General features: G+C 49.3%; 1 protein-coding gene across 1 annotated transcript in view; it reads right to left on the bottom strand.

Moving 5' to 3' along the window:
- Positions 1-462: 462 nt before the first annotated feature.
- Positions 463-12,868, bottom strand: part of STIP1 (stress induced phosphoprotein 1) — a 130,706-nt gene continuing 118,300 nt past the window's right edge. Inside the window, exon 14 of the mRNA XM_029614750.1 lies at positions 463-869. Coding sequence (XP_029470610.1) covers positions 797-869 — 73 coding nt within the window. The 3' untranslated portion in view covers positions 463-796. The remainder of the gene's footprint in view (positions 870-12,868) is intronic.

The raw sequence follows: 12,868 nt of genomic DNA, 5'->3' as shown, positions 1-12,868 counted from the left end.
TACCTCCTCCTGTCCCCTATTCTGTCTCTCTTGCTGCTCCTGCCAGCAGATGGTGCCAAGCATACGCTGTATGGCAATAATAAAGATTCCCCTCTGAAATGCATTGCAGGAAAATTGTAGTCTATCCACCAGAGATTGAATTGGAGGCTTTACTCATGGGTTAGCTGATCCCAGTCTGGGTAACAAATAAGCTTTTAGCAAATAAGCTGTCCAGTTACATGTGAGGCTCTTAATGTAAAGTAAGGTTCCCAAGCACATACATACTCACACACACACGGCACTCTGCCATTCACGAAAGAGGTCTAAATGTAGACTTCTTAGGCCCTGTGGTCTTTATCTACTTGTTTTCTCGGTGTTGAAATGTTTCTAATTGATCTGTCATGCTCAAGTTTACTTGGACTTTACATTAAGAGCCTCATGTATAAATTTATATATATATTTTTATAAAAAAGCCACCAGAAATCCATAACAAATCCAACTAAATTTTAATAAGTGATAAAATGCAAATGTTTTACAATCAGAATTGCTGCTGGGAAGCACAGACCCTGCTCTCTCTCTGCTCTGTGCATGGCCCTTGAGGGCAAGGACAAAAGGGTAGAGCAGGACAGACGCCCAGGCACCAGGAACAAATAATACACAAGATGTCTGGGCAGTCCACCACCACACGCATCCATGTATCTCCTTATACAGTACAGGAAGATGAGGACATCCTTTCTTCAGCTTCCGTTGGCCAAGGACTCTGCTCTTCTAGCCACAGGTGAGGGCGAGGGAGAGGGGGTGGATATCATCAGATCTATCACCGGATTGCAATTAAACCCACATCCATCAGTTTCTGAATCTTCTGGGCTATGACAGGATTCTTCAGGTGTCTGTTGAGAGTTAAAAAGAGGACACTTAGTATTTACCACTTTAATGTACATACACAAAGCAGAATCCTGTTACTAGTATTGAAGCGTTGCTGTGCAAAGTATTTAGCAGAAGCAATTAAAACAAAAAAAAAAATTACCGACCATGAGATGGACTTGGCTTAATGGGAAAGAGTCAACATGGTTTTAAGCAAAAGGAAGATTTCTTTACAAATCTAAGATTTTTTTTGAAGATATAAACAAACATGTAGATAAAGTTGAGACAATTCATAATAGTATATATAGATTTTTAGAAAGCATTTCATAAAGTCCCTCATTAGACACTCAAGAAATTAAAAAGTCATAGGACAGAAGGGAAAGAAATTGGTTCTTACCTGCTAATTTTCGTTTCTGTAATACCACAGATCAGTCCAGACTAGCGGGTTATGCACTCCCACCAGCAGATGGAGGCAGAGAACAAAACTTTGAGGCACTGCTATATCCAAGTGTGCCACCTGCAGTTCCTCAGTATTTATCCATACCCAAGCCAAGAAACAGACAAAAAACCATTTAACTCCCCCAAAAAGGGCAAACATGAAAAATACCTTCAAGGACCAAAACAAAAAAAAAGGCCTCGAACCTGAAAACCCCAGGTCCGAACCACGGTTACTATCACCGAATTCGCATAAATGCATTCTGATAGACTTCCTATGTACAGCAGCTAACAGTTAGGTAAATCAGTCTTTCGGCAGTAGCACCTGGGTGGGTCCCTGGGCTGATCTGTGGTACTACAGAAATGAAAATTAGCAGGTAAGAACCAAATTTTCCTTTCTTGTACATACCCAGATTAGTCCAGACCAGTGGGATGTACCAAAGCCACATTACAGTGGGCGGGAAACCGAAAGACCCGCTCACAGAACACTTTCTCCAAAAAGTGCTTGATCCGGAGTCCTGACATCCAGGCGGTAATGTCTTGTAAAGGTATGCAGGGAGGACCGGACAGTGGCCCTACAAATCTCTGCAGGCGACAACAGCTGACACACTGCTCAAGAAGCCGCTTGCGCCCTCGTCGAGTGAGCTTTCAATCTTATGTTCTTAATCCGGCTGGAACAGAATGCCCCTTGCCGATGCAGGCCAAGCAAATCGTTTCCTTCAGCCAGCGAGCCAAGGAGGTCTTAGATGCCTTCTTCACCCTTCTTCAGACCCCCAAACAAAACAAAAAGGTGGTCCGACTTCCGAATGGAGTTAGTGACCTTCAAATAACAAAGGAGAATCCGGCGAACATCGAGACGATGCAGATCTCTTCCCGAAGCCAAGTCACGAGACCATTGGGGAAAACCAAGCAACTCTGTCTGATTAACATGGAAGGCAGACGCCACTTTCAGCAAAAAAAAAAAAGAGGGCACCGTACCCAGGGACACCCTATCCGCCGAAATACGCAGGAAGGAATCCCTACAGGACAGGGCCTGCAATTGTGAAATACGCCTAGCGGAGCAAATGGCTACCAAAAATACCGCCTTCAAGGTGAGGGCCTTCAGAGAGGCATGCCCCAGAGGCTCAAAGGGGGGGGGGGGGGGGGCGGGATCACAGAGACTGAGATTCCACTCCGGGCACATCTTACGAATCAGAGGATGAAGATGCTTTACCTCTTTCACAAAATGGGCTACATCTGGGTGACAGGCCAGGGGTCTGCCGCCTATATGACCTTGGAGACATCCTAGGGCCGAAACCTGAACCTGTACGGAGTTATAAGCCAAGCCTTTTGACAACCCCTGCTGCAGAAGAGCCAAAACCTGAGGAATGGACACCGACAACAGCACTAAACCTTGTTGATCACACCAGGCTTCAAACACCTTCCACACCCAGACTTAAGCAAAAGACGTTGAGGGCTGCCTGGCCTGCAGTAGGGTGGAAATCACCTGTTCCGAATACCTCTTCATTCGTAACCTCCGCCTCTCAAAAGCCAGGCCGCAAGAAGCGATCCTCCTGATCCGAAAAGATGGGACCTTGAAGTAAGAGCCAGGAAAATGAGCCAGGCGCAACGGACCTTCGGTTGCCAGACGGACCAGATCTGCAAACCACGGCTGCTGTGGCCACTCGGGGGCCACCAGGATTACCGGACCGGGATGAGCTTCTATGCGCCGCAGGACTCGTCCAATCAGTGGCCAAGGCGAGAAGACATACAGGAGGATTCCGGGTGGCCACTTGCAAAATAGGGCATCTATGCCCACTGCTCCTACTTTCTTCTTTCGGATGAAGAACTGATCCATCTGTGAGTTGATGCAGATTGCCATGAGGTCCAGTGGGGGGCTCCCCATCTGGCACAAATGTGATTCCAAGCCTCCTGGGACAGCTCCCATTCCCCGAGGTCCAGCTGCTGACGGCTGAGGAAATCCACCTGCACACTGTCCACGCCTGCCATGTGAGAGGTCGCGATTCCTTCCAGATGAAGCTCGGCCCACGCAAACAGGAGATGAGCCTCCTGCACCAAGGCCGGACTCCAGCTTCTTCCCTGGGGATTGAGATAAGCAACCGAGGTGGCATTGTCCGAGAAGACGCGAACCATCCTCCCCGAACCAAGGACTGGAAGGCTACTAATGCCTTGTGTACTGCTCTCATCTCTAGGCAATTGATGGACCATGACCGTTCAGGCAGAGACCCTGGGCCGCATGACCCAGGCACACCGCTCCCCAGCCCTGGAGACTTGCATCCGTCGACACAATCACCCAATCCGGGACTTCGAGGAGGCATTCCCTTTTGCAAGTTGGCTTCCAATAGCCACCACTCTAGGCTGGACCGGGCCTATGGTTACAACGGCAATGGTAACTGGTACTGTTCTGACACCGGATTCCACCGCGAAGGGAGTTCCCTTTGCAATGGTCTCAGGTGAGCAAAGGCCAAAGGGACCAACTCCAACGTCGATGCCATGGACCCTAGGACTTGCACATAGTTCCACACTCTGGGAATTGGGAGATGCAGTAGAAGTCACACCTGCTGCTGCAATTTGCACATCCTGTCCATTGGGTCAGAACACCCTGCCCAGCAAGGTGTCAAAGCGGGCTCACAAATATTCCAGGGACTCGATCACCCAACCAACCGAGGGATTGAAGGCAATGGGTCACCTGGTGTACCGCCCACATGCAGTCCTCTTCCAACTTGGCTCGAATCAGCCAATCGTCGAGATATCACCCCTTCCTGCCGGAAAGCCGCTGCCACCATGACCATCACCTTGGTAAAGGTGCTTAGGGCCGTCGGCAGGCCGAATGGAAGCGCTCTGAACTGGAAGCGACCCAGATTCTTGAAGCTCAAGAACTTCCAGTGATCGCTGCGAATCAGGATGTGCAGGTAAGCCTCTGAGATCCAGAGAGGCGAGGAATTCCCCCTTACGGACCGCCGCTATAACAGTTCGGAGAGTCTCCATCCGAAAGCGGGGGACCTTCAGTCTGCGATTCACCTTCTGCAGGTCCAGAATGGGGCAGAAAGTCCCTTCTTTCTTGGGAACCACGAAATAGATGGAATACCGCCCCCGCCCCTGCTCTTCCGGCAGTACGGGGACGATAGCTTGCAGGTCCAACAATCTTTGCAGGGTGCCTTCCACTGCGGCCTACTTGTTGCGGGAAACGCAGCACGATTCCAGGAAAACCTCCCTGAGAGGCCGAAAAAATTCTAAGGCATAACTGTCCTTTCCCACATCCAGCACCCAGTAACCCAAAGTAATCTTGGCTCACTCCTCGTAAAAATGGGACAACCTGCCCCTGATCGGGTGGGTGGGCCAGACTTCATTGGGCAGGTTTACCGGCTCCATCCCCCTTCCCGAAGACTCCTCTTGCAGGCTGGCCGGTGCCGCAAAAGGACTGTGGGCGAGAAGTGGACTGCCTGGCACCAGAGGAGGGAGCAACCCTCCCCGATCTGGTTCTTCGGGAGTCCCGAAACCAGGTCCGTGGAATGAAGGACTTCTTAAAGGGCTTCCTATCTTCCTGCAACTTATTGCCCTTGGATTCTCCCAGAGATTTCATCAGCTGGTCCAAATCCTCTCCAAATAGTAACTAACCACGAAAGGGAAGATTACACAATTGTGACTTAGAGGAAGCATACGCTGCCCAATTGCGGAGCCACAGAATTCGTCGAGACACTACCGAAGACACCATGGTACCAGGTCAATTAAGGCATCCTCCACATAAGCGACCGCCGCCTCCAGGCGGGCCGCCTGAGATGTGGACAGGACACCCGAGGACGTCGCTTCTTGCGGTTTCTGAATCCAACATAAACACGCCCGTTGCATCATGCTCGTGCACACTGCCGCCTGAAGGCCCAACGAGGAGACTTCAAACAAGCGTTTCAGCTCTAATTCCAGCTTGCAGTCTTGCACATCTCGAAGCGCCACAATCCCCACCACTGGGATGGTAGTTTTCCTAGTGACTGCCGATACCGCTGCGTCCACCTTAAGGTGTTCCAAGTGCTCAAGTAGCTGATATAACTTTTGCATTGCCCGGCTGACCTTAAGACCTGCGTCCGGAGACTGCCACTCACGACTGATGAGCTACTGAATTTTCTTTGGGATGGGGAAAGTCAAGGCGGCCCCCGGAGGCCATCCAGGACAGGGTTCATGCTGTCACTGTCGGATTCTTCCAGAGAATGTCACCCCCAGTTCCTCAAGCACCTGGGGAATAAGGGGCTGTAGCTCATCCTTCTTGAACAACCGGACCACGCGGGGATCATCGCCTTCCGAGCCAGGATCCACCTGACATTGGTCGCCATCGCCTGCATCCAAGTCCAGGGGGACTTCTCCCTGATTGTCAGTGGTGTCACCCGGGGGAGAGGGAACCTATTCCCCCAACGGGTCGTCCGAGCCATCCAAATCTTCCTGTGCCAAGGCAGTGCGGGAAGTACGATTGTCCGCTTGGAGATGAGGACACTTCGGGGCTCCCACACTCCCCTCCAGGGATCTGCGCTTCACAAACATTCGTGCCAGGAATGCCTTATGCATTAGGAGCACAAATTCCGGCGAAAAACCATCCGGGCCAGCATCATCACCACTAGAATCAGACTCCACGGCCTTCAAGTCCTCTGGCCTCAGTTCCCGCACCGTGAGATACAGCAGAAGAGGGTCATCATGGGAATCTTTTCCCACAGGGGGAGCAGCAGACACCAAAGCCCTACCTTTGGACCCAGTGCCTGCGCCCGATCCGCGTGCGGCCTTCAGAGGCTTAGACCCCTTAACTGAGGACCCCTCAGCACAAGTAGTGCAAAGTGAGAGGGTGTTCAAATAGGCAGACCATACCCCACAAGCCTTGCAGGGTTCCACCAGTGGCTTTTCTGCCATTGCAGTGCTCCAAAAGTGACCCAAGGGCACTCCCCCGGGAGGAATCAAGTGCTGTCTTAGAGAACCCAATGTTGCCCAAAAAAAAAATTGCTGGCAAAAATCAGTCCCAGCATCTTCAGGGAGCCTCGAGGAAGCTGAAAACAAAAAAACAAACTGGCCACCGCACCAAAAATAGACCCGGGTCCGCCGCAGAGACACTGCCTAGGAGGCCCTACCCCACCCGGGGAAGGCTCCACTAAAGGCTGAAAGCTCTTCCCTCTTCAGGAAATCGAAATCGGGGCCCATCTGGCCCAGCCCCGCTGAGCAGACTGATTCACCCAGGGAGTCGCGGGACAGAAGAAAAAAAGGCACCCCCCCCCCCCCAACAAAACTTAAGCAGAAAAAATTAACTTTCCCTAACGGGGATACTTCCCTGAACTCGTGGTCACGGAGAGGGAGCCTTCGGGCCACTGAGAGAGACAGTCCCCTGGCTATCAGGAGCCCCAGAACACATGGGTTAGCACTGCTGGGGCTATCCCAACTCCCCGTTCCCCCGGCTCTAACTCAAGGGATGGTCCAGAAAACTGAACCTGGCACCCCGAGGAGCAAGAAATCCAAACTCAGCTCTGAGCTGCAGGTTTGCACCACCATCTACTGGAGACAGAGAAATACTGAGGAGCTGCAGGTGGCACACTTGGATATAGCAGTGCCAAAGTTTTGTTCTCTGCCTCCATCTGCTGGTGGGAGTGCATAATCCACTGGTCTGGACTTATCTGGGTATGAACAGGAATGTCCTATTGTGATTTGGACATTAGTTAAAAGACAGAAAAAAGTAGGATTAAATTGTCTGTTTTCGAAATGCAGCAAGGTCCATAAAGATTCCAAAACCCACCCCTTGGTGCACCCCAAAACTGAAGGAATTAAAACAAGCAGAAGATTAGAACATTGCTGGTGAAAACCTAAAAACACACACAATTGCTGAATACACTAATCAATCTATCACAAGACTAATCTCAGAAGCAAAGAGAACCTACTACTACACAAAAAAAAAGGAAAAAAAATCTATGCAGAAAACTTACGTAGACAACTCTTCCACACAAACAAGCTCATAAGGGCATCTGCACGCAAATCTCCCTCCCTAAACAGACACCTACTGCAATAAGATAGCTGAATTCTTTGCCAATAAGATCACCAAAATGAGATCAGATCTCAATATTAAACATCAAGGCCCACCCAGCACATACTGAACCAAACTCACCATCACACACCCTTACCTCCTTCCATCCCCTACCCCTAGATTCAATGTACTCAATCCTTGCAAACCTCAAGCTTATTATTGACTAAAAGACTTGTGCCCATCCTGGCTCACCAAGCAAACCAAGGCGGGACTTCTCACTCAATTTATTATCAAACTCCTCATTATCAGAAGACTATCTGGCCTGTCTGCCAGTAATGAAAACGGTTGCCAGTTATGAAAACTGAGGCAGAGTTTACTGGCGTCGGTCTTCAACACTCGGCAGTCTGCAGAGTTTTGTTTTTTTTTTTTTACTTTAAAAAAGAAGTACAGAAAAGAAGTTTTTTCTGCTTTTCTGTACTTCTATTCAATGCGCTCAGCTATTAATGCCTCTCATTCACTCTGCGTTAGACGTGCGTTAAATAGGCGCTAATCCCCTTATTGCATTAGGGGATTGATTAGCGTCTATTTTTCCCGCGTCTAACTGCATCGGCCCCAAAGGAAGGGCCTATTGCACCAAAACAATGGAGTATATAATGGGAATACTGCAATCAGCGGGTATGTTGCAACAGACACATAATAAGAATGGGGCCTCATCACCAATAAATTCCAAAGAGGGCCCCCCTAAGTGACAAAGAGTTCAGGACAATGGCAAAAGATGCACAGACAGTCTGGAGGATTGTCCTCATCAAGGGAAGCAGTAGCCTGAAAAGCTTAGCGGGAGTGCTCTTCTTCCTGTTCTGATGGTTTCAGAGTTTGTTAGAACTGTATGGAAATCAGACTGAAGGATAAAGTTGAATTTTTACATAAAGTTCTTCAGTTTTTTTGTAACAATGGATATGCCCAAGTTTTGGGTAACCGTACTGTCTGAGGGTTTTAAATATTTCTGCAATTTTTATTTTTTGTATAGGGACTTGGAGTTGGGTGAGCATGCAGGACACACATCTGGAGGTGGGGACATCATTCCTTATGGAGTAGAAGGTGGTGAAAAGAAATGGGAAAAACAGGTTAGGAAGGGGAAGGGAGGTAAAGCTGTCCATGTTGGTGGAAATCTTTATTCTGTTGATAATTGTGGGTTGAGATGCATGTTTCTGGGAATAAGTGGGATGGCTACAATCAAATTCATGATCCTGGAAGAAAGGGATAGCAAATGTTGCTTACCTGTTACAGGTGTTCTCACAGGACAGCAGGATGTTAGTCCTCACATATGGGTGACATCATCAGGATGGAGCCCAATCACGGAAAACTTCTGTGAAAGTTTCCAGAACTTTGACTGGCCCCTACTGGGCATGTCCAGCATGGCACTAACCCTGCAGCCAGCAGGGGTCCCCCTTCAGTCTTATTTAAAAGCTACAGGCAGTGCCGAAAATAAAATAACAAAACATTACGAACCCAACACCGCGGGGCGGTGGGCAGGTTTTGTGAGGACTAACATCCTGCTGTCCTGTGAGAACACCTGTTACAGGTAAGCAACATTTGCTTTCTCACAGGACAAGCAGGATGGTAGTCCTCACATATGGGTGAGTACCGAGCTGAGGATGTCCGAACATGCAGGAAATGTACCCAACGGCGTGCAACAGGCACAACAACTGGGGTAGAATTTTGTAGAGGGCATCCTGAACCCCACCGGGCAGGCGGAAGGGTGTAGGTACGACACGTTGGAAATAAGTTACGCAGGACAGACTGGCCGAAGATGGAATCTTGTCTTCCGGCTTTGTGCAGGCAATAGTGGGCTGCGAAAGTGTGGAGAGAACTCCAGGTGGCAGCCCTGCAAATGTCAGGGAAGCGGCACCGATCATAGGTGTGCTACTGAAGTCGCCATGGCCCTCACAGAGTGTGCTTTAACACGGTCTTGAAAAGGAATGCCTGCTTGCTGGTAGCAAAGAGATATGCAGTCCGCCAACCAGGAGGAGAGAGAGTCTGCTTACCCACAGGTTGCCCTAATTTGTTGGGATGGAAAGAGAAGAATAACGGAGTGCTCTTCCTGTGGGCAACTGTACGGTCTAGATAGAAAGCTAGAGCCCGTTTACACTCAAGGGTATGCAGAGCCTGTTCCCCTGGATTGAAATGGGGCCTGGGAAAAAAGGTAGGTAGTATGATGGATTGATTAATGTGAAACTCCGAAACTACCTTGGGTAAAAACTTAGGGTGAGTGCGGAGTACCGCCCGGTCCTGCAGGAGTTTAGTGTAAGGCGGATAGGTAACTAGGGCCTATAATTCACTAACCCTGCGAGCTGAAGTGATAGCTAATAGGAAAATCACTTTCCATGTGAGATATTTTAAGTCACAGGAGTGAAGAGGCTCAAATGGTGGTTTCATGAGATACCGAGAACCAGATTGAGGTCCCAAGAAGGGGCAGGAGGACGTAAAGGGGGTTTGATATGGAGCAAGCCCTTTAAAAAGCGTGTTACGAGGGGTTGTACTGATATAGGGACATCCCTGACACCTTTATGGAAGGCAGCTACCGCACTGACATGCATTCTAATGGAAGAGATTTTTAGACCTGACTGACAGATGCCAGACATAGTCCAAAAACCTTGGGATTGGACAGGAAAAGGGATCAAGGGACTGCGAAGTGCACCATGATGTGTACCTTTTCCATTTATAGGAATAAGATTTTCTTGTGGAAGGCTTCCGTGAAGCAATCAGGACCCGAGAAACTGAATCTGAAACGTTAAGTGGTTGAAGGATTAACCTTTCAACATCCATGCCGTCAGGGACAAGGCCTGAAGATTGGGATGGCGTAGGCATAAGGCCTGAAGATTGGGATGGCGTAGGCATAAGGCCTGAAGATTGGGATGGCGCAGGCATCCGTCATTTTGAGTGATCAGATGCGGGTCTGTTCCCAAGGGAATGTGCCTGCGGATGGAGAGATCCTGAAGTATGGGAAACCACACTTGGCGTGGCCAGTGAGGTGCTATCAGGATCATGGTTCCCTTGTCCTGACGTAGCTTCACAAGAGTCTTCAAAAGAAGAGGAAGTGGAGGGAATGCATAAAGCAGACCAGTTGCCCACGAGAGGGAGAATGCATCTCTGGGCTGAAAGCGCTCGCTCCGAATGAGGGAGCAGAAATTGTCGACTTTGTGGTTCTGAGGGAATGCAAAGAGGTCTGTCTGGGGATAACCCCATTGTTGGAAGATGAAGTCCGCTACCGAGGGGCTGAGAGACCACTCATGCGGTTGGAAGACACGACTCAGTTTGTCTGCCAAGACATTGTCCACTCCCGGCAAGTAGGTGGCCATGAGGTACATCGAGTGGGAGAGGGCTTCCGCCCAAATCTGTGCAGCTTCCTGACATAGAAGGAAGGAGCCTGTGACTCCCTGCTTGTTAATGTACCACATGGCCACCTGGTTGTCCATCTGAATCAGGATGACGTGATTTGATAGGCGTTCCTGAAAAGCCCTGAGAGCATATCGCATTGCTCGAAGTTCTAGGAAGTTTATTTGATGTTTGGCTTCCTCTGGAGACCAAGACCCTTGTGTCTGTAGATTGTCCACGTGGGCTCCCCACCCGAGGTTGGAAGCGTCGGTGGTGAGGATGAGTTGAGGATCTGGCACTTGGAAGGGCAGTCCCTGGAGGAGATTGGTCTGATCTTTCCACCAGGCGAGAGACAGACTGAGTGAGTCAGTGATGTGGACAATGGCCGACAGAGGCTGAACAGCTTGAATCCATTGTGACCTCAGAGTCCAATGCATAAGCCTCATGGCCAGGTGGGCCATTGGTGTGACATGGATTGAGGATGCCATGTGTCCTAAAAGGACGAGGAATTAGCGAGCTGTTGCTGTATGCTGAGACTGCAACTGGTGAGCAAGAGACATGAGAGTTAGCGCTCGTTGTTGAGGTAGAAAGGCTTTTGCCTGTAAGGTGTCTAAAGTCTGCCCCAATGAATGACAAGTTTTGAGATGGGACTAAATAGGATTTCTCGTAATTGACGAGAAATCCTAGAGAAATTAGAGTGTGTAGGGTCAAATTGAGGGACGACCGAGCGGCTTGCTGGGTTGTAGCCCTGATTAACCAGTCGTCGAGATAGGGGTAGACGTGAACACCTTCTTTCCTGAGAAAAGCTGCGACAACCACAAGACATTTGGTAAAGACTCGTGGTGCCGATGCTAGGCCAAACGGAAGCATGCGGTATTGATAGTGCTTTGGGCCTACTAAAAACCTGAGGTACTTGCGATGAGATGGAGTTATCGCAATGTGTTTGTATGATTCCTGAAGGTCCAGAGAGCAGAGCCAGTCTCCTCTTTGCAGAAGAGGTAGAAGCGAGCCCAAGGTTACCATCTTGAACTTTTCTCACTGTAGGTACTTGTTGAGAGCATGTAGGTCCAGAATTGGACGAACTCCCCCGGATTTTTTGGGGATCAAAAAGTATCGGGAATAGAACCCTAGGATTTGCTGTGAGAGAGGGATGGGTTCTATTGCTCTTAACTGGAGAAGGGAAACCTCCTGCTCCAGAAGGACAGAATGGTCTGATACTCTCCATGCTTGCAGAGGTGGTGAGTCCGGTGGAAGAGCAAGAAAGTTTAGGTGGTAACCCTGAGCAATGATTGCTAGCACCCATTGGTCGGTTGTGATTGATTGCCACATGCTGTGAAAGTGGCACAATCGACCTCCCACCAGTATGCTTGGCAGAGGAATCAGGCTGCTGCTCTCCAACTGAAAGTCAAAAACCTGAAGCAGACCCCGGCTGGGGAGCTGCTTGCGGCTTTTGCTTTCGGGCCTGGCGAGGCTGAGGTTTCTGAGAAGGCCTCATAGTTTTGGACCTTGCTGGTGGAGGATAGTACTTCCTTGGACGGAAGAATGACTTCTTAGAGTCCTTCCTAAAGGTCTGTCTTGAGGGGAAGTCGGAAGGTATCAATGAGAGATGTTTAAGGTTCTCATGATGGTCTAAATTCAGCCACTATTTGCTGGATCTGTTCAAACAGATTGTCTCCTACACATGGCAGGTCAGACAGCCTGTCTTGTACTTCTGGACGAAGGTCAGAAGATTTGAGCCAGGCCCATCGTCTTGCCGAAATGGCAGCTGCAGACACTCTAGTAGAGGTGTCGAAGATATCGTAAGCTGTTCTCTCATGTTTCCTGCCTCAAACCCCTTGTTGACAAGGATTTGAAGCTGATGTTGGAATTAGTCAGGCAGGGTTTCAGAGAAGTCCTGTATCTGCTTGAAAATGACCCTATTGTATTGGGTCATATACAGCTGGTAAGCAGCAATTCTGGAGATGAGCATGGCCCCTTGGAACACTCGTCGACCAATATTGTCTAGGAACTTGTGTTCCTTAACAGGAGGGGTAGATGAGTGAGGCTTCGTCCTTTTTGCTTTCTTTTGAGCCGATTCCACCACCACTGAGTGGTGGTCGAGCTGAGATTTTTGAAAGCAGAGGCTGATTGTACTAAATAGGTAGTGTCAGCTTTTCTATGGCTTGGGGCAACGGATCCAGGGTTTTCCCAGTTCTTTTTGAGGAGGTCAAGAAGAACTTGATGAATGGG

This window comes from Rhinatrema bivittatum, chromosome 8 (assembly GCF_901001135.1).
Source record: "Rhinatrema bivittatum chromosome 8, aRhiBiv1.1, whole genome shotgun sequence".
Lineage (NCBI taxonomy): Eukaryota > Metazoa > Chordata > Amphibia > Gymnophiona > Rhinatrematidae > Rhinatrema > Rhinatrema bivittatum.
The sequence above is the reverse complement of the archived record's forward strand: the minus strand, read 5'-3'. Positions and strand labels throughout refer to the sequence as shown.